This window comes from Tamandua tetradactyla, chromosome 14, assembly GCF_023851605.1.
Source record: "Tamandua tetradactyla isolate mTamTet1 chromosome 14, mTamTet1.pri, whole genome shotgun sequence".
In the NCBI taxonomy this organism is placed as follows: Eukaryota; Metazoa; Chordata; class Mammalia; order Pilosa; family Myrmecophagidae; genus Tamandua; species Tamandua tetradactyla.
In genome coordinates, this window is record NC_135340.1 from 56,039,828 (window position 1) to 56,067,825 (window position 27,998).

Consider the following 27,998-nt stretch of genomic DNA (forward strand, 5'->3'; position numbering starts at 1 on the left):
AAATAACAGTAAAGAGTATTAGATTTTTTCAAAGCCCACCTTAAGAGGCTCATCAAAGAACCTCATGAAATTCCAGAAGCGTCATTTAATTATAGTTTGGAACGCACTACTCTAATGGATCAAGGAATTAGTCTGAAGATACAGCATAATTCTGGCTATATGACTGATTAGCTGTATCAAATGGTAAGCTGTATGGAAGGCAAAATACACTATCTACTTTATGCAAATGTAACAAAGATGAACAAGATTGCATATAGGAAACTACTTTTGTATCTTAACAAAAGAAATCTAATTATAAGTTTCTTCCTAATTTTGTTTTAAATTGGTTTCTCCAACTAATTTTTAAATGGCCAGTACATTTTTAGAGGGCTCTTTTAGAATATGTAAAATATGACATGTTCAATAGAATTTATGAAAATGTTGAAAAGGAGATTACAATCTTGCTATGAAGTATTCAGAAAAATAACTAGAGCTCAAATAAATTTACTAAAAACCAGTAAGAAAACATCCCCTAAACAGGAAATCTGCAAAGAAATCTGGCTGCAAAAATACTATTTATGCTAAGACATTTAGACCTTTAAACAGAAGACTTTAAGAAACAATAAAAATGGTTTGCCTATTCAATCAAAAGATATATACTATAGCCACAAAAGTATAAAATCAGAGACAATTAGTAAATATGAGAAAGCAAAGAAATAACAAAGAGAATGATAACGTACATATCAAGAAGATTCAAATCCTCCAAAAACACTTCAAAATTCACAGCTTGTACAACTTGAAGAAACACCATTAGCTCAAAATACAGTTAAGAAAAAACTGTACATAATAAAAAGAACAGAAAACAGGGTCACCTACTTGACAGGCTATTATAAATGACAACCTCTTGCTATCCCTAAAAGCTACTTATATCTAGTAAATCAATCTCACAAGAAAGGTCAGTGTGTCCAGAGTAGATTTAGGCATTAGACTTAGTCATGGACTTCGTATATTCTTTAAAGAAGTCTAACTGTGTCCTTCACTCACACTAGACAGACAGCTCAATGATGGGAGGGACGTATTCTATCACTTTCCTGGGCGCCTAACACAAAGTAGGTATTTACTTACTAAATGATAAAAAGAATAAAATTGTCCAACTATGACTTAAAATCTGCACTTTCAAACGAAGCCAGATATGCATAGAAAGCATCCTTGATTTCTAAATAGGGATGCTCATGATCATTCATTCTTTATGATAAAACCAGTTTCAGGACTTCTCTTTTAATATACAATGGGATACTTTATTCAGATGCAGTGGTTTTTCCACTGAATGGACTGGTTTTATTCCATATAATCCCTATTTCCTGATATCTTTGAGACTCTTTCAAAGTCCCACATGATAAAATACTCCATTGGTAAATAAAAGATTTACTGAATATATTCAAAGTCAAGGACCTGACAAACCTAGGTCATGTGTTCAGTAAACATTTAACAAGTACACAAAAGTAAAAGTTGTATCCTTATGACTCAGAATAGCTTAAAACACCATGCAAGTGATCAATCAACATGTTTAACTGTTAATTCAACTGAGATGTGATTGTCTAACTCAACTATATAATGTAAGCACCAGTAAACAATAGAAGAACTTTATAAATAAGCATTCTGAAGACAATTCAGTGAAAGGGCCTTAGTTATCTTAGCATAGCAAGATCATGCTGGACTACTACATTCCAGAACTTAAAAAATATGTTGAAAGCAGACCAGAGGTAGAACATAAGCAATTTGAAAGTTTAAAGATCACTCAAAAACTCTAATAAAAACCTCACGAAATTTTTAAAAACTCACATTTCAGGAAGATAGTGGTATTTTTAAACAGGATCTTTCCAAAACTAAAATAATTTTTCCCCTGCAAAAGATAAAGCAGAGAAAGATAATTAGCACTGAACCACTTTAATTCCCAAGGCATATTAGAATCATAGCTGGTATGAAAACCTAAATTTAAAAAATGTTGAACTCAGATTTCTTAACTAGAAGATATCAGTGCTCCTCCTTTTAGCACAATTCGACTATATCCAATCTGCAGGATTCTGCTGGTTGGTGCACGGACTTGATGGCTTTCACAGGCCATGAGGCAAGGTCTCTTGAAGGGACGCTGCAAGAAATCCTAACTTAAATCATCATGGAAGGTGTTCCTTAATCAGTCCATTCCCTTTACTCACTAGTCACTGCCTAGAATAACCAATCTTTTTTTTTTCTTTTTAATGAATTAGTCTATGAGTAGAGGCCGGTTTTATTTTTAAATCTAAAGCAACTAACTATTAACCATTTTAGTAACAACGGGCAAAAACCTAAAATTGAGAACCTGTTGATCTTCACCAAATGAACAAAAAGTATAAAGCTCACCAAATAAGATGTGGGCAATACAACCAGTAACCAGATGTTTCAAAGCAGTTGCTTTGTTTCAACAAACAAAATGAAATAAAAAGGCCAACGTGGTTTTAATAGGTCTAAAGCTTTTCAGCATTTCCTGCCTGCATCTGGTTCTTGTCTACTCATAGAACTATACCTCTTATTCAAGTGAGGTTTAAAAAAAAAAAGAGGGAGGGAGCTGAAAGGATCGACTTATCTAGTAAACTGTCCAAAAGAAAGACTAGCTTTACCACATTTAATTTTAGAATGTCATTTCTTCCATTTTAGACATGCTCATGTTAACATATGTGTAAAAAATGCCTAGGTTTTCTAGTTATACAGTAAAACTAGGAATAACCATTTTAGAGTCCAAACGAAATCAAGGTACTTCGTTAAAATAATTACCAAGAAACAGAAAAATGCAGAAGAAAAAAACCGAAACAGAAATATCGCTGTTCAGATATCCCTCTCATTCAACCCGGGTCGCCGGATTCTGAGAAACTTTGGCTTAAAAGAGAAATCTTTTTCCACTTCCATACAACGCCAAGTTTACACATCCCAAGTCAGGTACTTAGTTCTTTTACTTTCCTGATAAGAAACGGCTGAAAAACTCCTTACCGCTTATGAAATGGCCCTGACATTCCAGCTTTTCTACTCATAGAAGCTCAAGGCTTTCTGCCTCAGGGAGGTAAGTCCCTGCAGAGCAGCAACACAAGCGTTCCTGGCAATTCCCAATCCTTTGCCGAGCGGACTTTAGCGGAACCTTCCTGTACCCCTTGGGCCACCGTAGCCCCACCTCTTGCTCCTCCGGACCCAAACGCTACTGAAGTCAACGCTCACCGACGGTATTGGAATGTGCCACTTGGATCGGTCAGCAGCAGAGACGGTCCCCGGTCCTGCACCGAAAAGCGACAATGGTGACGGCTGAGCCCCAAGAAGAAGAAAAATGACAGGTAGCACCTGAAGCCACGCAGCCACCGCCATCTTCACAACCATGGCGTGTCTACCGAAAGCATTTCCCTTTCTTCCGGTTTGTCCCGCCCTCTTCCGGCTTTGCTTTGTGGGCGGGATCATCCGGGTCCTCGAAAGCTCGCGGGACTTGTTTTGCGACTCTATCGCCTACTCTTGGGCCGTAGTCCTCGCCGCTTTTGAGGGTTTGATTCTGTTGCGCAGGCGTCGTTGTGCGGTGCCTTGTCACCTTGGACCGTTAAGATGAGCTCCAAAATCTCCCCATTCTCCTCTCACCCAGCTGTTAAAGGGTTTAGGGACCAGGCAGGCATTCCGTGCTGTGGTTGGGTCTGTCTTACCCCTGGCCCCAGCCCCTCCACCTAAGTCAAAGTCAAAGGCCAGACCAAAAGACTGGGAAAACGGTAAATCTGATAGAGTTCTTCCTTTTCGGGGGTATTTAAGTAAAGACTGGAATAGGAGGCGGGGCGGGTAGAAGCGATTCCTAGGCCCCCTTCTGGTCCAGAAAAGTATGATGCTATGGGAGGATTTGGTCGGAAACCGCAGCCTCCAGCAAAGAGCCGGCCTGTATTCCCCCACGCAAAACTAACAACGGGTTGGGAATGAGTCTGTTTCCTCCATCTGTGGCATAACCACCACTGAAATGCGGAAGCCTCGCCCCCAATCAGGAAGGCCTTCTCGGTTCTTTCCCAGGCACTTGCTTCTTAATCTCTTGATTAAGGGCTCATTGCGTAACCGCCGCTTCTGCAAAGACAGTGGAGGAGCACGTTGCCTATCAGGCAGAAAAAGTATAGAAATGCTAACTGGGGCCCTGAAATCCCAGGAGCAAGCGTTAATATTCTTCTCTAATTAAGAACCTGGAGGGGACTGCATTTCCCAGTACTTGAAATGCTAGTTGTAATTTAGAAAATCGGACAGTTGTCCTTGGCCTGAGAGCAGGGAGTTGGCCTCAACGACTGGAAGCGATGGAATCAGCGGTGGAAGAGGAAGTCAGGTAAAGGCCCAGTGCTCCTGCAGCCACTGGCTTCAGGGCCCAGGGAGGCTGGGAGTAGTACCAGAAAGTACTGGCTTTGAGGGTTTAATTGATATTGGTTGTTTGCACTTTCTTGCGTGTTTATTATTTATGCACTTAATGTTTATTGTTTTTTCTCAGTTCCCCAGGGAATTAGGTGATTATAACTGACCCCTCATAAAATACTTTCAGGATGCTCAAATAATATACTGATGGAAGAGCTGTGGTCAGAACTCCCTTAACACATGAATTGTAAGCTGTCTGAGTTCAGCAGTACCCATCTCTTCCTGTGTCATTCTAGAGCTCATTCTTCAAATCTGGGAGCTCCACCAATAATGAACAATGACAAAGTCTGAGTCTGATGAAGTAGTGATTACTTTCATGATAAACAGTTTTTTGAGTGGCCGAGTGTATCTGTTATAGCTTGTTTTCATAATATTTGAAATTTGTGTTCAGTCATAGTCTCTGACATAATTAAGGACATGCTACTCCAATTATATTCATTCACACTTCCACATGACAGTGGGTTTTTTTCCTTTAGTACTGTATAATTATCTAAATCAGATGGAGGCTAATTTGCATACATAAACTCAAGTAGGAATGTACAGATATCTTGTTCATGTTTTAAAAAATATTGACCTCTAACTGTTTTGTATATATAGCCTGATATTTAGAGATAGAAATGAAGCTGAACAAGTTGAGGTTAAAGTAATTCAGAAAATAAGGGTAATGAAGACAGAGTCTGTATTTTAGAACCACACATACTCTTTGAGGCCAACAGAAGAAAGGTTTATTTGGTCTGGAACTGAAATTTCCTGTAGTGCATAATCTAATTCAACCTATCTGTGTAGCTCATTTAAACAATTGAAACATAAGGAGCACAGAATAAGAAAGAGGTCCTTTAATCCTGTATAGATTATTGTAATGCCAGGATACATCCTAGAGTATATTGAGCAGATAATCAAAAAGTATTGGCAGGATGTGCCATGGTGGCTCAGCAGGCAGAGTTCTTGCCTGCCATACCAGAGACGGGGTTTCAATTCCTGGTGCCTGCGCATGCAAACAAAACAAAACAAAAGTATTGGCAAAGTCCCCTGAGGAGCAGGAGAAAAATATGGGGACATTAAACCTTACCATCAGGGAATCCCCTGATACTGTGTCAAACTTTAGGGACACTCAAATCAACAGGCCATGCCCTCAATCACGAGGCTTAGTCTTGTGAAGCTTATGTAGGTCACAGAGAAGCTCAGACTATCTATAGACATGCCTAAGAGTTACTTCTGGAGGACCTCTTTTGTTGCTCACATGTGGCCTCAGTCTCTCTAAGCCAAACTCTGCAAGTAAAATCGTTGCTCTCCCCCCCATGTGGGACATGACATCCAGAAGTGAGTCTCCCTGGCAACATGAGAGATGATTCCCAGGGATGAATCCAGACCTGGCATTGTGGGATCAACAATTCCATCCTGACCAAAAGGGGGAAATGAAGTGTAGTTAATAAAGGATCAGTGGCAGAGAAAGTTCAAATAGAGTCGAGAGGCTCCTCTAAAGGTTGCTCTTATGCAAGCTTCAGGTAGACATTGCTGCCTATCGTAAACCTGTCAACCCCCAACTGGGACCATTCCAGTCAATCCTAAAGAACACCTAAGGCAATAAGTAAGATTCTAGAAGGGTTCCGTGCACTAAAGTAACCTTCCAGAAACCTACAACTTCCATGTGGCTCCCTGATCCAGATAAGTCCTGAAACCTAGCCCAGGCTCTCCAGAACATCAGATAGTTCCATCTCCCTACCCCATATTAGTGACAGACCTTTCCAATATGAGAAATTTAGAATTGCCATAGCCTAAACACCCCTAAAGAGAGAGATGGAAAGATCAAAGGTAATGGTGGAATTATACAGAGAAAGTAGGATTTAACAAATGAATATGAATGCTCAATCATTAAATTGATAGCTCTTTTAGCCTCCAGTGTTTTAGAGCAGCTAGAAGTAAAAACCTAAAATTGTGAAACTGTAACCCATGTCAAAGTCTGAAATATGTTCTACAACTAATTGTGGTGTGGTGCTTTGAAATTTATAGCTTTTTTGTATACATGTTATTTTTCACAAAAAAGAAGGAAAAAGAATTGACAATTTTGTCAATTGTGATGACAAAAAAATATTTAAGCCCTCTAACATCCTATACTCTGGAGCAGCTAGAAGGAAAATTATGAGAGGATCGTATAGTAACCCATGGCAAACTCTGGGATCTGTCCTGTAACTACTTGTTGAAGAGTGCTTTGAAAACTATTGCTTTTTTATGTCTTCACTTTATATATATGTTATACTATACAGTAAAAAAAAGTTAAAAAAATAAAATAAAATAATGATGTCTAGATTGCCAACATTATCTGAAAAGGCAAAAGAATTTCCTTTACATCTATTCCTATTCTTATTCTAGCACCTTGAACATAACTTTAATATAGCATTGTGATTGTTGGTCAGGCTATCTCATGCACAAAGCTTGACCCAACTCTTCATATCTTCCTCAGAGCCCAGCCTCCAATAAGAATATTCTCAGAAAATTTTTGTTGAAGAAGTATTTGGATTTTTTATTTGGTTTTGCTACTTCAGATTTTCCTGTTGTGGCCATAGCCTTTAGTCATTTTGAATTTTTAAAAGAGCTCTTCTTCAAGTTGTAATTTTTTTAACCATATTCACATGATACAGCAATGCTCTTTTTCCATTGCTTTCAGAGCAATCCTAGAACTTGGCATTTTGTCGTTTACCTTGAGTGATTTACCGTGCAGCACAAATGCTATAATGCTATGTTATAGCCACAACACAATTTTGCATTGCAGAATAGACTTCAAAGGTTTACTCTCCATGTTTACAATATAGTGAAAGAAGGTATGCAAATTTGTTTCACAAATCCTGTGTACAGTAATTTTCTTCAAATGTCTTTTTGTTTAGTGTTGAAGATGAAGCTGTGGATAAAAACGTTTTCAAAGACTGCAGCAAGATTGCTTTCTACAAGTAAGGAAAGAAAATATATTGCCTAGAACAAGTCATTTCTGAAAATATTTCAAAGTTGATACTTATTAAGTTTTTGAGAACTGGTATGCTTTCTAAGGCAAGGGACGGTTGGGAAATTTAACGATTAAGGAGTTTGTCAGAAAGGGAACTTTAATTTTATATACTTAGGTATTGTTTGAATATTTCAATTTTATTTTTTATTTATTTTTAACATATTTTATTTTAAAAGCCAAAACGTATGTAAATTTATATTTAAATTACATGTCATTGATTAGGTAATACCCTAACCAGGTTCTAAATTCAAATTATATAAAAAGATATGCACTGAAAAATGCTACTCCCATTCCTGTCCCCTTCTATGCCACTTCCCATCTTGTTCCTGGAAGTAATCAGATATATTAATTTCTTATTTATCCTTAACAGTCTTTCTTTTTGTCAATACTTACATTCTTATATACCCTCCTTTCTTACCCCAAGTAACTTTCAGTATACTGTTGAGTCCGTCATTTTTTCTATTTCATACTTAACCTGCAAATGTGTACATGGAGATTGTCCTTCTCTCTTTTTACAACTGCGTAGTATTCTAGTGGGTAAATGTACTAGAATTTATTCAGTCTGTCCCCAAAAACCCTAGAGTTTTCCTTCATCTTTTGCTATAATAGCACTCTACACTGAAGAGCTATACACATCTCATTTCCTACAAATATGGGATAGGATAGGTTTCCAGGAGTGAGATTACTGGGTCAAAGAGTAAATGCATTTGAAATTTTGTTAAATGTTACCAGATTTCCCTCCGTAGGGGTTGTACCATTTTGTATTCCCATCACCATAATAAAGATTTCTTTAAAATCATTATATAAAATATATACGTATATATGTGATACTGAAATCATCAAAAAATGTTTTATATGTTAATAAATTTCTGATTTATTCACTCTCTGCTCTATAGGAAGAAAATCATATTTTAATTTTGAATGGTTACCTTGGAATTCCTTAGTGAATGCCTTATCACCTTGCTAAACCACTAGGTTATATTGAGCTTCCACTAGAATATATTGTCTCATAGGCAGAGGCAGGGAAATTAGCAACTCATAAATATCTATAAAAATTGCCCCAACTTCCCAATAAAGGAGACTCAGTGTCATCCTTTAGCAGTGTTACATTGAACAATTTCATTAATAATCTTACTGGTACTGATTTTATTAGCACTGTAATAATAAAATTATTATTATAATGTGTCCAGTTCACCAGATATAATAGTGAATTTAACGTTGCTCTTACATGATAATACAATCTATTGTGATTTAAAGTCACAAATAATTCTCAAGCATCTGTGTACTTCATATCTGTAGGCGTCAGAAACAGCTTCTCTCTAAGAAGTCTACCTATCGGGTATTACTAGAATCAGTCACAACAGGCAAAGACAGCACCAGGTTCCAAATCACCAATGAAGCAACAAAGGTGAGAGAGAAATGTTCTCTATAGAGGATTATTTGTTTCTATGTTATTTGGGTTGAATGAAGTAAATTTCCACGAAGATTAACTGAAACTATATATACTTGAAAAATAACTCAGAGAAAGAATATCATTTTTTTCATCTGCACTATTTGATAAAATGAATATCAACATATAGATTGCCTGCATATTATATGCTTTCCTAGATGTTTTGTAAATGTTATTTCCTTTTAATTAGTCTTTATGATACCCGAAGAAGTATTCTGTACTGTCCCCAATTTTCATAAGGAAAATGAAGTCTAGAAAGTCACTTGTTGAAAGTTACATAGCTAATAACCAGAATTGTCTCCTGTATCTATTAGATGCTGTCAAACACCTGCGCTCTTTCTAGCATTTTTACACAATGTACAGTGCAGCATGTACCCCAAGCAAGGTACATAATTCAGTTAATGTCCAGACCTCAAAATGTGGGAGGACCAGGGGAGCAGGGGGTAAGCAAAGGACTACGTACTTGAAAACTTAAGTCACAAATGTTCCATCTGCTTAGCTGTTTGACCTGCAGGTCACCATAGTATCATATTGAAAGGATTAGAACTGCATGTCTTCAGTACTTTTTCTCATCTGTGCTATGCAGAAAGGCCAGTCATAGAGGAAATGCTATGAACAGGGCCAGGAAATGTGACTATTCACAAGTACCTGTTGTTTTCAATCCGACCCTTAAATCTAGATTCTCCCCTATCCTCTAAATACATCCTAGGCTTTTAAGACCTCTCAGATAAGCCTGGCTAAAGTGATGACTTATGAAACTGAAAGATACAATTAAATCCATGCTGTCTTGGTCCTGTAACAGCTTGGATAGTAACTCCACTAACTCTAACAAATCCCAGTTCTGGAAAGCTGACTAAGAAGAAATCTCTTAAGAAGTCATCTTATGACTACCATAGCTCTGTACTAAGGAAACTTATCAAGAGAAGAAGAAAAACTATCCTGTACAGTGTTCTCTATACATTTGTAAGCCTTTATTTATAAGGGGTCCCAACTTTATTCCCACATATGAGAAAATTGCAAAAGTTGAAATGCAACCTTCCTTATGAAATTTTAGAGATTTTAGCCATTTAGTAGTTGTAGAATCCTTAACCATTGTTTCTTGACCAAATGCAAAATAGGTCTGGAAACATATTAACAGTTCTGTGTTCACTATCCACCGCTCCTGTCGCCAACTTTTAGTAATTTAAGAACATAGTTATGGTGGCAGTACACTAGTAATTTAAGAACATAGTTATGGTGGCAGTACACTAGTAATTTAAGAACATAGTTATGGTGGCAGTACACTGAGTTCACCTCTTAGCTGCACAGTTGGAATGGTTAGCCTCTCTCCATAAGCTAGTGCTACAGTTTCTTATACTATTTATTTTCCTGGAGGAATTTGTCTCCTTGCTTGGGATCTTTGATTCCCTTGTGTTTTCAGGTCATGGCATCACCAAAGTCATAGGTCTTCTATTGTTGATCCAAGTCTCTTATACTATACATCCTTTTGTAGCCTAGTTTGATAATGTCCAAATGAAGAAGAAAAAGAATAGCTAGAAATTCTTAAATGAATTAGATAGAAGAATATAGTATTTATCCCAGACTTACTGAAAGAACAAGGTTTGGATGAAAAGATTGGGCAATAATCAGCAGTTAAGAAGCCCCAAGGAAGTGGTTTTTAAACCATCATCCACAGGGTTGGGGGTTGGGGGGAGGGGGGTTTCATGGAGGTGGCTCAGTTCAGGAAGAGGAGGGGCTTAAATGATAGGGCTCCGAGCCACTCTCTACTGCCTTTAACCCAAATAGCTTTACTTACTGGGTTTCTTAGGTTTTGTTTATTTCTGTTTTCCTTGGAGAAAGAGGTGTTTTCACTTTAAAAAAAAATTTAAGCTGAAAGAAAAAGCAGCATGAGCCAGATCATAGAAATGAATGTATAGTATGAACTAAGGAAGTCATGTGCCTGAAATATGAAAGCTATGTTGGTGATAATAAGAGATAATAAATTTAGATATTGGCTTAGAAAAGGGTGACCTATTGGAAAAAAATTTTTGCTAAATTGAAAAGTTAAAATAGAGACTTAACTTTGTTTTGTACATTTGGTTGCATTAGTTCATTATGGTGAAAGTAGGATTATTACTGCCTCCTCTCATATAATTAGGATTCTTTCTTGGGCTGCAACTTCAAGACCAGGATACACAGACAAAGAAAAGTAAAAAAAAAAAGCTGTTTTAGAGAAAGCTGTTTTACTAAAAGTGGGAGATCTCTGAGGGCACAAACTAGATGCAGTTTGTTGCATTTTGCCTACCCACTCCTGCCTACTAAGCCCTTTAGGCCCTTCTCGAGTCCCTCCTCCTGGTAGTCGTCTCTTTCCCTTCACCTTATACTCATCGTTAATATTCCTCTTCCTTGTTTCCTGCAGAACTATCCTTGTCATCTCAGCATTTATCATAACTACTTCCTATGTATCTGTTTTTTTCACCTATGAATTGTACTCTCTTACAGGGTTTAGTAATCTTTTCACAGTACATAACAGTATGAAAACGCTAAAAGAAACACTAGTTGAATTAACTTTGGAAAGGTAATAGAAATGTATGTCTAACTTGAGAGAGAATGCATAATCTAACAGGATTTTGGCTTCATTTGTGTTTGGCACATTTTCAAATCTGAAATTCTGATAGTACACTTGAAGTAACTCAGATATGCAAAAGAACATTAAGTGTGATTACATGTAAATACAGTATGATCACTATTTTATCATAATCCTGTCTTAGAGTAAAAGGATCTATAGCCACAGCACTATTTACTTGGTCACTCTTTAACAGTATCATGTTACTAATTAAATGCCCTGACTGCCTTCCTATATTCTGAAGAGGTGAAGTTCCAGTAGTGTCTTTTAGTGCTGGCTTGATGTTTAGCCATATTTCCTACCTTTTAGACCACATTGTGCCATTCTGTACTGTTAAATATAGCCTGCCCAGCTTAGCCTTTCATTTAACAAACGTTACTGCCTTTAACCCAGTAACATGTGCCCAGTTTAAGCCAAAATTGGGCAGTACATTTATGAAGGATTTGCAATAGACCAGTATGGCATGACACACTCTTTGAAAGTCGTTGTGTTCCTCTCATCTAGATGCCTTATTTTTCTTTTTTCTTATATTTATTAAACATACTAACATACAAACACAAACATTCTTACCATATGATCATTTCATTCTTACAGTATGATTACATAGTTGTTTGTTCATCATCATGATCATTTCTTAGAACATTTGCATCAATTCAGAAAAAGAAATAAAAAGAAAACAGAAAAAAATTCATATATACCATACCCCTTACCCCTCCCTTTCATTGAATAATAGCGTTTTCAATCTACTAAATTTATTTTAACATTTGTTCCCCTTATTAATTTTTAATTATTTTTATTTTTATTTTTTATTTTTTTGGGTGGGCAGGCACTGGGAAATGAACCCGGGTCTCTGGCATGGCAGGCAAGAACTCTGCCTGCTGAGCCACTGTGGCCCACCCCCTATTATTTATTTATTTATTATTATTATTTTTTTCTAGTATATTGCATTTTTAAAAAATTTTTTTATTAATTAAAAAAAATTAACAAACAAAACCTTAAGATATCATTCCATTCTACATATACAATCAGTAATTCTTAATATCATCACATAGTTGCATATTCATCATTTCTAGAACATTTGCATCGATTTAGAAAAAAATAAAAAAGACAACAGAAAAAGAAATAAAACGATAACAGAAAAAAAAAAGATTATACATGCCATACCCCTTACCCCTCGCTTTCATTTACCACTAACACTTCAAACTAAATTTATTTTTAACTTTTGTTCCCCCTATTATTTATTTATTTATTTATCTATTATTTATTTTTAATCCATATGTTTCACTCATCTCTTGATGAGGTAGATAAAAGGGGCATCAGACACAAGGTTTTCACAATCATACAATCACATTGCAAAAGCTTTATCATTATACAATCAATCATCTTCAAGAAACATGGCTACTGGAACACAGCTCTACATTCTCAGGCAATTCCCTCCAGCCTCTCCATTACACCTTAACTAAAAAGGTGATATCTATATAATACTTAAGAATAACCTCCAGGATAACTTCTAGACTCTGTTTGGAATCTGTCATGATGCCTTGTTTTTTTTTTTTTTAACATGGGCAGGCACCGGGAATCGAACCTGGGTCCTCTGGCATGGCAGGCGAGAACTCTACCTGTTGAGCCATCGTGGCCCGCCCGATGCCTTGTTTTTTAACTTGAATCCAGCCATTTCTGTTCTCCTGTGGTTTTTTGTGGCGCTCGTTTGTGTTTTATTTTTTTAATTCTGTATTCTCTTAATAGTTCTATATTGCCTTCATCTCCCATTGTAGGCGGAACTTTACGTTAATTGCCTAGCCTCTTAAGATAGCAATGCTTGACTGGTTCTCTAGGCCTTATTTCCTATAAAAAGGAATTCCCTTGATTTTAGGGCAGCAGACTTTATTTCATCTACCACTGGAGAACACCAATGATTATTACCATGTTACTCTATTCATCCTGTGGCCTGTTACCATTCATCTTTGACTCAGTTGGAATCTCCTTATTCTGGCTTTAACACCTAAACTGTTGTTCTTTTTCTTTTTTTTTTTTTTCCCTGACTCTAGTATTAAGATGGCTGCATTGATTATTTTGAAGAGTATGACGTGTTTCAGAGAGCTTGATAGAGAAAAAGGACTGTGCTCTGTAATTTAGAAATCTAAAACTAGTTATTTCTTCTAGGAATTTGTATTTTATTCAGTCAGCTTTCTCTAATTGTTTACAGACAATGTTTGGAACACCACCAACAAAAATACACCTTTGAATCCCCAAAATGAAATTGGGTTTTTCTAGAAATCTAAATTATGTGTGTGTGTTTGTGTGTTTTATTTCTCAGTACATCTAACTCATAACTTGACAAGAAGAGACATCACAAAACGTGAAGCAATTTTAAAATGGGAAACTAACATAGTCTTTATTTTAAAAATATTTCTTATAAAGAAACACCTAGAAGTATGTGTGTATGTGTATACGAGTGTGTGTTTTACTGATCTTTCTCTTTTAAGACCCATTGTGTTGCAGTACCTTTGTATGAATTCAATATTTGCAGCTCTTCAGAGAGACATCCCAGTGCAATAAAAATAAAATTCTTTATTGTTTTGGTGCTGTTGGTTCTCAAATAAGTAGAAGGGACCCAACCTAATTTCAAGTTCAGTGAGTTTCCCATGCGGTGTTTTACCTGGTCTCCAAATAATGGCTTTGTAAAATGTTTATCTTTTCAAAAGCTGACTTCCCTCTCTGCTCATTCAGTAGACAGCTAGCTCTCTACCTCTCATAGAGGACCAACTCCAGACAAAATCAAAGTGTGCAGTCAGTCACCCTTCTGCTGCCCCAGTCAAAATGTGGAATCAGTTTAGTCACATTTATTTTGTTTATTTTGAAATACAAATACTCATATTTCAAAATAAACATCATATTAAAAGTGAATTTTCAAGTTAAAGTGAAATCTTTTGGGGAAGTTGATATTTTTGGCTAACTCTTGTGCTTAAATTATATACAGTTTATCATAGCTGGAGTAGCCACATGTCCCAATTTTCTAAGGGCAGTTACTGTTTCTCCTTGTCATATGGTACAATTATTATTAGAGACCCCTTTTCTCTCTAAAAATCCTGGTTTGGACAATAGATTGTATATTTACCCTCACCATAGAACATATGAAAGGTGTTTCTTGCCCCTATCAAAAGTATAGCCAAGTAAATCTATAAATAGATTGGGGAGCTTTTCCCTTTATTATTGCCATTGTTCTCCACTTTGCTTGGACTATAATAATTTAAATAATTTAAACAAATACTTCTCTAAAGATTGTAATTTGTGTAGAACTGACCATCATTAGGGTAACCTTTTATAGCCAATCTCGTGTGTTTATAACCAGATTCCACTCTTGGCTGAAGTTTGTGGTATTGAGGGAAACATTTTCAGGCTTAAAATCAATGAAGTGACTCCTCTGAAGCCCAGATATGAAGTTCCTGATGTCCTGACAAGCAAGCCAAGCACTGTCAGGTAAGTGAAGGAATAAGGTACCTTAGATATATCCTCAAATGTGATTTTTTTTTTACTCCTTGAACAGTAGGATTTGTCTGTGCCTCCTAGTTTGTTCAAAGCCACCATCGTTTTCAGTTTCAGTTATTTGGGGATCGGTTAATTCATTTTGTATGTTTCCCTTCTGTTTTTACTTTTTCTACATGTGACTTGTTAGTCCTTATTAATGGGGAGAGGCAGAACTATTGATCTCTGTCCTACTACTTATCATCCAGAGTGTGAGAGCAAATAGGAGAGCTATTTAATTTGCGGACTCAAACTAGCAGCAGGGCTCCAGAGATCTAATGCATTAGCCAAACTCCTATGTTAACAGTAATTTATATGATTGGACTAACTCACTTTTAATTAAGGGTAGTCTCAGAGGTGTATCAGACACAGTTTTACTTAGAATCAGAGGTAAATTAATAATCACTGTCTAGTGAGATTGTGTTGGTTTGTCCAGAGTGATGCTCCAATAAATCCCAGAGTGATTTGAACAGTGAATAAAAAAGTATTTGCAAAGTCTCCTTCAGGGAATGGTGAGAAAGGGGGAAAATTCAACTTCCCCAAGTTGAATTCTTGATATTCTCACAAGCAGTGCGGACAACCAAAGCTATAGGCTGAGCCCCCAATCTTGGGGTTTGTTCATATGAAACTTAACCCCACAAAGGATAGGTCAAGCCTACTTAAAATTAGGCCTAAGAGTCACCCCCATGAGAACCTCTTTTGTTGCTTAGATATGGTCTCTCTCTCAGCCAATACAACAAGCAAACTCACCACCCTCCCCCTGTCTATGTGGGACATGACTCCCAGGGGTGTGGACCTTCCTGGCAACATGGAACAGAAATCCTAGAATGAGCTGAGACTCAGCATCAAGGGATTGAGAAAACCTTCTCGACCAAAAGGGGGAAGAGAGAAATGAGACAAAATAAAGTGTCAGTGGCTGAGAGTTTCCAAACAGAGTCAAGAGGTTATCCTGGAGGTTATTCTTATGCATTAAATAAATATCACCTTGTTAGTCAAGATGTAATGGAGAGGTTGGAGGGAAAATGTAGAGCTGTGTTCTGGTAGCCATGTTTCTTGAAGATGATTGTATAATGATACAGCTTTCACAGTGTGACTGTGTGATTGTGAAAACCTTGTGTCTAATGCTCCTTTTATCTACGTTATCAACAGACGAGTAAAACATATGGAATAAAAATAAGTAATAGGGGGAACAAATGTTAAAATAAGCTAGTGATCAATAAAAGGGAAGGGTAAGGGGTATGGTATGTATGAACTTTTTTCTGTTTTCTTTTTATTTCTTTTTCTGAATAGATGTAAATGTTCCAAGAAATGATCATGATGATGAATATGCAACTATGTGATGATATTGTGAATTACTGATTATATATGTAGAACAGACTGATCAAAAGTTAAAAAAAAAATCACTGTCTAGGTGAAAAAAAAACTTTAGGGGCTAAAGCATTTTTGAAATACCTATGAAATCTTCATCTGTTCTCAACACATATTCCAATGAAATTTTAACCCAATTTTGGCTGTTGGATTTATGTTATTTTTTTCATATAATTTCTCAGGGTATATAAAATTATGCCAGATACTTTGATTTTCACTGCTTCATTACCATGGTTTTATATAGATTGTTTTTCCATGAAAATCTAATAAGTTTTCTTAGTTTCCTGACTGCTAAGACAAGTACTATATTATAGTTGGCTTAACAACAGGTATTTATTAGCTTACCATTTTAGCCTTAGGAGAAGTCCAAAATAGAAGTGTTAGCAAGGCATTGTTTTCTGTCCAAAGACTGTGGCATTCTCAGATGTTCTGCTTCAAATCCCTGGGTCTTTAGTTTTTCTTCACATAGCAGGGCATATATGGCCATATCTCTCCTTTTCTTCTGAGTCCCGTTGGCTTCCAACTTGTTCCTCCATGTGGCTTTTCTTCATAAAGCCTTCAGTAATATGATTAGGTTTAATCTCATAAATTGGGCCATTTATGAGATGTTAACTAAAAATAACATCTTCAAAAGTCCTATTTACGCTGGGTTCACAACCACAGGAATGGATTAAGGTTAAGAACATATTTTTTTCTGCAGTACATAGTTCAACCGATTAATTCATTTTATGTTAGAAATATCACAAATTTATATCTGTTCATTGAACCATTCTAATATCAAAAATTTAGATATAGAGCAGTTTAAAAAAAAAGCAACATTTTGCAGTTTGGTCAGTGAGTCAAGGGGGAAAAGAATTGTAACAAATAAGATATCTGTGTCTGAGAGGGTTCAAATAGACTCTAGAGGCTACTCTGAAGGTTACTGTTACACAAACTTCAGTTAAACATTTCTACCTACCCTAACTTGCCAAACCCAACCAAAATCATTCCTGCCAATCCTAAAGAATACCTAGCACAATGTATAAGATTCTACAAAGGTTCTATGCACAAGGGTAACTTTCTAGAAACCTACAACCTCCAGATAAGTCCCTGAACCAGATAAGTCCTGAAATGTAGAGGGACCAGCCTTTCCAAAATATCAACTAGTTCCATCCCCCATCCCATATTAGTGACAGCCACTTCCAACATGAAAAAGTTAGAACAGGCATACCCAAATATCTCTAAATAATGAGAAAAAGATCAAAGGTGATGGTGGAGTTATACAGAGAGGGTCAGGCTTAACAAATGAGTAAGAGTGTTGAACGACTATATTGATATCTCTTTTACTGTCCAGTACCTTAGAGCAGCTAGAAATAAAAACCTAAAATTGTGAAATTGTAACCCATACTAAACTCTGAAATCTGTTCTACAACTAGTTGTTAGTATCTACTTTGAAATGTATTGCTTTTTTGTATATGTGTTATTTTTCCCAAAAAAGAAAAAATATATATTTCTTCTATCCTCCAGTGCTTTGGAGCAGCTAGAAGGAAAAATCTGAAATAGTAGAATGGTAACCCAGAACAAAACAGAAACAATCAAAACCCACCTACTGCATCACCTCTGTCTCATTCACACCCGTGGCAGAGGGAGTCTACTGAAATTAAAGCACCATGTCACCTTAAGCTGGTAGGAAGCCATGGGCAGACAAGCACCACATGCTGGACAGGGTAGGAGATGCAGAGTCTAGAGGCTTCATAGGAAAGTCTGACAACCTGCTAGTCTTAACCTTAGGGAAAACTGATGCTGACTACTCGCACCTCTTAGGATGTGGGCCTGTCTGGTCTGGGAAAATCTGACTGGGGTCTATAATATCTGAAGAGACCCTCCTCAAAAAAAAAAAAAAAAAAAAAAGGCTCCATATAGGCAGGACAAGAAACAAAAACAAAACCTGAAAAATTCTTATCAGTTAAACAGACCTATGCTAGAGGTCTAGAATAAATTGAGCTGAATGTCAAAGAACAGATAAACAACAAAGCCATTCAGCAAGAAAACCCTAGGTGAAAGAGAGCAAAACAACCTCCAAAATAAAGTAATTAAGGAAATCAAATGTCTTGGTGCCAAGAAAAAGTAACAAGTCATACTAGGAAAATCGAAAATATGTCCCAGTCAAAGGAACAAACCAACACTTCAAATGAGATACAGGAGATGAAACAACTAATTCCGAATGTTCGAACAGATATTCAGAATCTCATAAAAAAATCACATTTGATTTTTTTGAGGGACGATATAAAGAAGACGTTAAGGCAAATATAAAGAACTCAAAAGTTTGAAAAAATAAATCGCAGAACATCTGGGAATGAAAGGCACAATGGAAGAGATGGAAACCTAAAACAATAGATTTGAACAGACAGAAGAAACAGTTAGTGAACTAGAGGATTGGACATCTGAAATCCAACACAAAAGAGAATAAAAGTAAAAGAATGTAAAAATATGAGCAAGGTCTCAGGGAATTGAATGACAACATGAAGACCACAAATGTACATGTTGTAGGTGTCCCAGAAGAAGAGAAGGGAAAAGGAGGAGAAAGACCAATGGAGGAAATAATCACTGAAAATTTCTTATCTCTTATGAAAGATGTAAAATTTACAGATCCAAGAAGTGCGGTGTACCCCAAACAGAATAGATTCAAATAGTCAAATTCCGAGCACACACTAACCGGATTGTTGAATGTCAAAGACAAAGAATTTTTTTTGTTTTTGTTTTTTTAATTTTATTAATAAAACCAATCAACAAACAATATAAGCATTCTTTTTTTATCACATAGTTGTATATTCATCATCATGATCATTTCTTAGAACATTTGCATCAATTCAGAAAAAGAAATAAAAAGAAAACAGAAAAAAATTCATACATACCATACCCCTTACCCCTCCCTTTCCTTGATCATTAGCATTTCAATCTACTAAATTTATTTTAACATTTGTTCCCCCTAATATTTATTTCTTTTTAATCCATATGTTTTACTCATCTATCCATAAGGTAGATAAAAGAAATATCAAACACAAGGGTTTCACAATCACACAGTCACATTGTGGAAGCTATATCATTATACAGTCATCTTTAAGAAACATGGCTACCGAAACACAGCTTTACATTTTCAGGCAGTTCCCTCCAGCCTCTCTGTTATGCCTTAACTAAAAAAGTGATATCTATTTAATGAATAAGAATAACCTCCAGGATAACCTCTCAACTCTGTTTGGAATCTCTTGGCCATTGATACTTTAATTTTGTCCCTTTTCTCTCTTCTGCCTTTCGGTCGAGAAGGTTTTCTCAGTCCCTCGGTGCTAAGTCTCGCCTCATTCTAAAATTTCTGTCCCGCATTGCCAGGAAGGTCCACACCCCAGGGAGTCATGAAAAGACAGAATTTTGAAAGCAGCAAGAGAAAAGCAATCTATCAAATTCAAGGGGTACTCGATAAGACTATGTGTAGATTTCTCAGCAGAAACCATGGAGGCAGAAAGGCAGTGATATGATATATTTAAGATTCTAAAAGAGAAAAACTGCCAACCAAGAATTCTATACCCAACAAAACTGTCCTTCAAAAATGAAGGGGAGATTAAAGTATTTTCAGACAATCACTGAGAAAATTTGTAACTGAGAGACCGGCTCTACAAGAAATACTAAAGGGAGCACTATAGGCAGATAGGCAAATGTAGGAGAGGCCTTGAGAAGAGTGTAGAAATGAAGACTTTTAGTAAAGGTGAAAAAGGAAAAAATTAAATGTAACATGCAAGGTCCAAAAGACAAAATGGTAGAAGAAAGTACTGCCTTTATAGTAATAATGTTAAATGTTAATGCATTAAACTCCACAGTCAAAAGACAGACTGGCAGAATAGATTTAAAACCAGGACCCATCTATATGCTACCTACAGAATACTCAGTTTAGACCCAAAGACAAAAGTAGGTTGAAACTGAAAGGTTGGGAAAAGACATTTCATTCAAACAACAACCAGAAAAGAACAGGGGTAGCTATACTAATATCTGACAAATTAGACTTCAAATGCAAAACAGTTAAAAGAGACAAAGAAAGACACTATGTACTGATAAAAAGAACAACTCAACAAAAAGACAGAACAATCATAAATATTTATGCACCAAGCCAGAGTGGTGCAAAATACATGACGCTAACACTGACAACACTGAAGGGAGAAATAGACGCCTTTATCATAATAATTGGAGATTTCAATTCCCTACTCTCAGCAATAGATTGAGCATCTAGACAGAGGACCAATAAGGAAACAGAGATTTTGAATAATATGACAAATGAACTGGACTTAACAGACATTTACAGAACATTACACCCTACAACAGCAGGACACACGTTTTTCTCAAGTGCTTATGGATCATATTCAAGGATAGACCATATCCTGGGTGACAAAGCAAGCCTCAAGAAATTTAAAAAGATTGAAATTATACAAAACACTTGCTCAGATCATAATAGATTGAATAGATTCAGGCAGAGGACCAGAAAATTCCCAAATATATAGACTCTAAACATCACACCCTTAAACAATCAGTGAGTCAAGGAAAAAAATGCAAGATAAAACAGTAAATATCTTGAGGCAAATGAAAATAAAAACACAACATATCAAAATTTATGGGATGCAGCAAAGGCAGTGCTGAGAGGTAGATTTATTGCCTTTAATACCTATATTTAAAAAGAAGAGGGCGGTGCAATGGCGGCTCAGTAGCAGAATTCTCACCTGCCATGCCAGAAACTCAGATTCGATTCCGGAGCCTGCCCATACCAAAAAAATAAAAGAAAAATGAAGAAGAAAGAGCGAAAATTGAGGAATTAACTGTTCACTAGTAAGAATTAGAGAAAGAATAGCAAGCAAACCCCAAAGCGAACGAAAGGAAAGAAATCTTTAGTCTTCATTCATTGTTCCTGGGTGATATCTTTTATTGTTTCTGTGGAGATGTGTCTCCACCCTTTCAAGGTGTGGTTGCTTAGTGGAGCCCTTTAAGAGGAAACCATTTTAGAAAAAAACCTTTAGAGCCACCAGAACTAACAGAGCCAAGGAAAATGGATGGAGCCCAGGGGAAACCTTTGAAGAAGACTGGAGTAAAACTAGGAGGATCTGAGAGAGAAATCCTGAACATCATTGACATTTTTGAACCACAGTATCTTTCATTGGCTACCTGAATTTGGAAGGTTGTTTTTAGACATTTTTGTTGTGACATGTAACAAATATACAAAAAAGCAATAAATTTAAAAGTACTAAAAGTATTAAATTTTAATACTAAAGTTTTAACAAATAGTGTTAGAACAGATTTCGATATTTCGTGTAGGTTATACATCCACAATTTCAGTTTTTTTCTTCTAGCTACTGCCAGACACTAGAGAGTAAAAGAAGTATCAGTAAAATGATTCAGTAGTCCTACTCATTTGTTAAATACTAACTTCTCTATTATAACCTCCACTTTCTCCTTTGATCCTTTTCTCAATATTTAGGGATACTTGGGTTATGCCCATTCTAACTTTTTTTTTCCTTTTTGTGAAAAATGACATATATGCAAAAAAACTCAGCTTGCATCACAATAATTAGTTTTAGAACAGATTGCAGAGTTTGGTGTGGGTTACAATACCACAATTTTAGGTTTTTACTTCTAGTTGCTCTAAGATACTGGAGACTAAAAAAAATATCAGTATAATGATTCAGCAATCATACTCATTTGTTAAACCCTACCTTCTCTGTATAACTCTGCCATCACCTTTGTTCTTTCTCCTACTCTGTAGGACTATTTGGGCCATATCCATTCTAACTTTTTCCACTTGGAAGGGGTTGTCAAAAAAAGAGAAAAGGGAAGGGTCTGTCGATAATATGGGTTAGGGGGATGGAACTAGTTGATGTTCTGAAGAGGCTGGCTCCTCTGCATTTCAGGACTTCTCTGGTCCAGGGACCCATGTGGAGGTTGCTAAGTTTCTGGAAAGTTACCTTAGTGCATCTAACCTTTGTAAACCTTATGTAATACCCTAGGTATTCTTTAGGATTGGCTGGAATGGTTTTGGTTGTGTCTGGCAAGTTATGGTAGGTAGCAAAGTCTCACTGAAACTTGCATAACAGTGTATGCAGAGTAGCCTGTAGACTCTGTTTGAATTCTCTCAACTCCTGATACCTTATTTGTTACACATGATTTTTCCCTTTTGGTCAGGATGGTATTGTTGATCCCACGATGTGAGGGCCACACTTATTCCTGGGGATCATCTCCCATGCCACCAGGAAGACTTTTGCCCCTGGATGTCATATCCCACAGAACAAGGAGGACAATGATTTGACTTGCAGTTAGGCTTAGAGAAAGAGGATACATCTGAGCAACAAAAGAGGTTCAGTGAAAGTAACTCTTTAGGCATGCTTGTAGGTAGGCTAAGCTTTTCTACTGCATACATAAGCTTCACAAGAGCAAGTTTCAAGATCGAGGGCTTGGCTTGTTGATCTGGGTGTTCCTGATGTTTGACACAGTATCAAGGGATTCCCCCATGGTAGTTTAGTGGTTCCATATTTTTTCTCCCATCCATCAGGGACTTTGCCAATACTTTTTGATTATCTGCTTAATATACTCTGGGATATATCCAGGCATTACATTACGCTATGCAGGATTAAAGGCCCTCATTCTTACTCTGGGCTCCCTGTGTTTGGATTGTTTAAATGATCTATCCAGACAGGTTCAGTTAGATTATGTGCTACAGAAAATTTAGGTTCTGGACAAAATAAACCTTTCTTCCTTTGGTCTCAAAGACTAGATGAGGTTCTAAAGTATAGACAGTATCATCCTTACCCTGTATTCTGAATTATCTTAATCCTGACCTGATTGCCTTCATTCTTATCAGTAAATACCAGGTTATACATATATAAAACAGCCTCTCGAATACTTAATTATCACTCCAGGCTACATGTGACTGCCATCAGAATTTATAATCTGGGCCCCTGTTTTCGTATAAGTATTTTCTAAGTGAGACCATACAATAATTGCTCTTTTGTTTCTGACTTATTTTGCTGCACCAGATGTCTCACAGGTTCATTCACAGTGTTGCATGCCTCACAATTTCATTCCTTTTTGTAGCAGCACAATATTGGATCATTTCTTTATGTATACAGGATATCAAACCTTTATCTGATGTGTGATTTCCAAATATTTTCTTCCATTGAGTTGCCTGCCTCTTCACCTTTTGACAGTCTTTTGAGGTGCAGAAGCATTTGATTTTAAGGAGTTCCCATTTATCTATTTTTTCCTTGTTTGTTCTTGGGGTATAAACTTTAGGACACTCCCTCCTATTACTAGGTTTTGAAGATGTTTCCCTACCTTTTCTTCTAGAAGCTTTATGGTGCTAGTTCTTATATTTAGGTGTTTGATCCACTTTGAGTTAATTTTTTTGTAGGGGTAAGGTAGGGGTCCTCTTTCATTCTCTTGGCTATTAATATCCAATTCTCCCATGAGCTTTTATTGAAAAGACTATTTCGTCCCAGTTCAGTGGATTTGGGGGGCTTGTTGAAGATCAGTTGACCATAGATTTGGTGGTCTATTTCTGTGCTCCTGATTCAATTCTGTTAGTCAGTACTTCTGTCTTTGTGCCAATACCATGGTGTTTTGATCACTGTGGCTTTATAATAAGTTTTAAAATCAGGAAGTGTTAATCCTCCCACTTTGTTCTTCTTTTGTAGGATGCTTTTGGCTATTTGGGGTCTCTTTTTCTTCCAGATAAATTTCTTAACTACTTTTCCAAGTCTTCAAATTAGGTTGTTGGAATTTTGATTGGTACTGAGTTGAATATCAGTTTGAGTAGAATTGATATCTTAACTATATTTAACCTTCCTATCCATGAACAGGGAATGTCTTTCCATCTATTTAGATCTTTGATTTCTTTTAGCAGTGTTAAGTAGGAGTTTTCTGTGTACAAGTCCTTTACCTCCCTAGTTAAGTTCATTCCTAGATACTTGATTCTTTTAGTTGCTATTTTGAATGAAATATTCTCTTTAAATGAATCCTGTTAGAGCATTGCTTGTATATAGAAACATTACTTATTTTTGCACATTAATTTTATATTTGCCACCTTGCTGAATTTGTTTAATAACCCAGATAACTTTGGTGTAGATTCTAAAGATTTTCCAAGTATAGTATCATGTCATCTGCAAATAATGAAAGTTTTACTTCTTCCTCTCCAATTTGTATACCTTTTATTTCTTTTTCACGCGTGATCACTCTAGCTAGAACTTCTAGTACTGTTGAATATTAGTGGTGACAGAGGGCATCCTTGTCTCATTCCTAATGTTAGGAGGAAGGCTTTCAGTCTCTTTCAGTAAAATGAAATGAAAGCACTTTGGTACAATACTGGCTATGGATTTTTCAGTTATGCCCTTTATCATATGAAGAAAGTTACCGTTGATTCCTTCCTTTTGAAGTGTTTTTTATCAGAAAAGGATGTTGAATTTTGTCAAATACTTTTTCAGGATCAATCGAGATAATCATGTGATTTTTCCCTTTCATTTGGTTAATGTGCAGAATCACTGAAATTAATTTTCTTATGTTGAACCAGCCTTGCATACCTAGAATAAATCCCACTTGGTCATGGTGTATAATTCTTTTAATGTGTTGTTGGATTCAATTTGCTAGTATTTTGTTAAGAATTTTTTCATCTGTACTCATTAGGAATATTGGCCTGTAGTTTTCCTTTCTTATAGCATCTGTACCCGGTTTTACATTAAAGTAATGTTAGTGTCATAAAATGATTTAGGTAGTGTTCCTTTTCCTCAATTTTTGGAAACGTTTGAGCAGGGTTGGTATTAGTTCTTTTCAGAATGTTTGATAAAATTCCCCTGTGATGCTGGGCTTTTTTTTGTAGGAAGATTTTTGATGACTGATTTCAGTCTCTTGTGATTTGTTTGTTGAGCTCTTCTATTTCTTCCTGAGTCAGCATAGCCTGTTTGTGTGTTTCTAGGAATTTCTTCAGTTCATCTAAGTTATCTACTTTGTCTGCAAATAGTTGTTCATAGTCTGAATTTGAACATTTTTATAGCCTTGCCTTAATTTGGAAGTTTTAATCACCTTAGAACCATAAACTTGATTTTCCTTTTTGAAAGTTGTTCCATTTCTGGTATATCACATTCTGGCAGCTTAACAAACTAACACAGACCTTTAGCTCAGCTCACAAAAAAAAAAAAAAAGAGAGAGAGAGAAAGGATGCACATAAATAAAATCAGAAATGGAGGAGGGGACATAACCACCAACTCTGCAGAAGTAAAAGAGGTAATGAAAGGGTACTGAACAACTATATGCTTATAAACTAGATAACATAGATTAAATGGACAACTTCCTAGAAAGACATGAACAATCAGCATTGACTCAAGAAGAAACAGATGACCTCAACAAACTAATCACAAATAAAAGGATTGAATCATTCATCAAGAAGCTCACAAAAAAAGAAAAGTCCAGGACCAAATGGCTTCACATGTGAATTCTAGCAAGCCATTCAAGAAAGAGTACCAGTCCTGCTCAAATTCTTCAAAAAAATTTGAAGGGGAGGGAAAGCTTCCTAACTCATTCAATGAAGCCAACATCACCCTAATACCAAAGCCAGACAAAGGTACTACAAGAAAAGAAAATTATAGACCAATCTCTTTAACAAATATAGAAGCAAAATCCTCAAAAAAAAATACTTGCAAATTGAATCCAACAGCACATTAAAAGAATTATACACCATGACCAAGTGGGATTTATTCTAGGTATGCAAGGCTGGTTGAACATAATAAAATCAATTAATGTAATACACAGTGTAAACCACGTGATCATTTCGACTGATGCGGAAAAGCATTTGACAAAATTCAACATCCTTTCTTCATGCAAACACTTCAAAGACTAGGAATAGAGTGGCGCTTCCTCAACATGATAAAGGGAATATGTGAGAAACCTCCAGATAACATCATTCTCAATGGGAAAAGACTGAAAGTTTTCCCCCTAACATCAGGAACAAGACAAGATGCCCACTGTCACTATTGTTATTCAGCATTGTGCAGGAATTTTTAGCCAGAGCAATTAGACAAGAAAAAGAAATAAAAAGCATCCAAATTGGAAAGGAAGAAGTAAAACTCACTGCTTGCATATATATATATATGTCAAAAATCCCGAAAAAGCTACAGCAAAGCTGCTAGAGCTAATAAATGAGTACAGCAAAGTGGCAGGGTACAAGATCAACATGCAGAAATCAGTAGTGATAGAGTCAAAAGGCTACTCTGGAAGTTCTCTTAAGCAAGCTTCAGTTAGACATTTCTGCATATCATAACTTGCCAAACTCCAACCAGGACCATTCCAGCCAAACCTAAAGAATATTTAGGGCAATATATAAGATTCTACAAGAGTTCCATACACTAGAATAACTTTCCAGAAACCTGCAACCTCTAGATGGGTCCCTGGACCAGATAAGTCCTGGAACCTAGAGGGCTCAGCCTCTCTAGAACATCAGTTCCATCTCCCTGCCCCCTATTATTGACAGACCCCTCCAACATGAAAAAGTTAAGAATGGCCAAAATACCTCTAAAGAGATAGATAAAAAGATCAAAGGTGATGGTAGAGTTATACAGAGAAGATAGAATTTAACAAGTGAATATGATTGCTGAATCATCAAATTGATATCTCTTTTAATCTCCAATATCGTGGCACAACTAGAAATAAAAACCTAAAACTGTGGAACTATAACCCATGCCAAATCCTGAAATCTTTTCTACAACTAATTGTGGTGCTGTGTTTTGACATTTATTGCTTTTTTGCATATATGTTATTTTTCACACACACACAAAAAAAGTCGATTCTGATGATAAAAAAAAATTTATTCTACGAAGTCCTCCTATCCTCAGAAGAAAAACATCTGAGATCATACGGAAGTCCATGACAAACTCTAGGTCTGACCTGTAAATACTTGTTGAAGAGTGCTTTGAAAACTATTGCTTTTTTGTTTCTTTGCTTTGTATGTATGTGATATTATAAAATAATAAGGTTAAAAATTTTTTATTTGTTTGAACTTAAAAAAATCAGTAGTGTTGCTATTCACTACTGGTAAATAATCTGAGGAGGAAATTGGGAAAAAAAGCCATTTACAATAGCAACTAATAGAATCAAATATTTAGAAATAAATTTAAGAATGAAAACACCTGTATACAGAAAACTAAAGAAAAATTGTTAAAAAAAAAAAAAAAGTCATGGAAGATTTAAATAAATGTAAGAGCATACCATGTTCATGGATTGAAAGACTAAATATAGTTAAGATATCAGTTCTACCAAAATTGATTTATAGATTCAATGAAATACCAATTAAAATCCCAACAACTTACTTTGAAGAAATAGAAAAATCAATAACCAAACTTATTTGGAAGGGCATGGCACCCTGAATAGCTAAAAATATCTTAAGAAAGGAAAATTAAGTGGGAGGTCTCTTTAACTGACTTTAAAGCATATTATGAATCTACAGTGGCTAAAACAGCATGGTAGTGGCGTAAAGGTAAATATACTGACCATGGAATTGAATTGAGAGTTCATAAATAGACCCTCTCATCTATGGTCAACTGATCTTTGATAAGGCAGTCATGCCAACC

At 36.1% G+C, this 27,998-nt stretch overlaps 2 protein-coding genes across 14 annotated transcripts in view; one reads left to right on the forward strand and one right to left on the reverse strand.

The window, feature by feature from the left end:
• Nucleotides 1–3,444, reverse strand: part of TMEM87A (transmembrane protein 87A) — an 80,642-nt gene extending 77,198 nt beyond the window's left edge. For 2 of the 6 annotated variants that reach the window (XR_013162357.1, XR_013162356.1), the window contains exons 1-2: nucleotides 3,226–3,442; nucleotides 1,822–1,882 (exon numbers count right to left, since the gene is read on the reverse strand). Coding sequence is in view for 4 of the 6 variants with exons in the window: in XM_077127565.1 (XP_076983680.1) it covers nucleotides 1,822–1,882; nucleotides 3,226–3,381 (217 nt within the window). In the remaining 2 variants the exon portion in view is untranslated. Of the gene's footprint in view, nucleotides 1–1,821; nucleotides 1,883–3,225 lie in introns of all 6 variants that reach the window. The other 4 variants (XM_077127565.1, XM_077127566.1, XM_077127567.1 and 1 more) reach the window with 4 other exon arrangements.
• A 16-nt stretch (nucleotides 3,445–3,460) lies between these two features.
• GANC (glucosidase alpha, neutral C) overlaps nucleotides 3,461–27,998 on the forward strand; it is a 132,395-nt gene continuing 107,857 nt past the window's right edge. For 4 of the 8 annotated variants that reach the window (XR_013162352.1, XM_077127557.1, XM_077127558.1 and 1 more), the window contains exons 1-5: nucleotides 3,461–3,755; nucleotides 4,073–4,345; nucleotides 7,311–7,373; nucleotides 8,726–8,834; nucleotides 14,834–14,961. Coding sequence is in view for 4 of the 8 variants with exons in the window: in XM_077127557.1 (XP_076983672.1) it covers nucleotides 4,317–4,345; nucleotides 7,311–7,373; nucleotides 8,726–8,834; nucleotides 14,834–14,961 (329 nt within the window). In the remaining 4 variants the exon portion in view is untranslated. The remainder of the gene's footprint in view (nucleotides 3,756–4,072; nucleotides 4,346–7,310; nucleotides 7,374–8,725; nucleotides 8,835–14,833; nucleotides 14,962–27,998) is intronic. The other 4 variants (XR_013162353.1, XR_013162354.1, XR_013162355.1 and 1 more) reach the window with 1 other exon arrangement.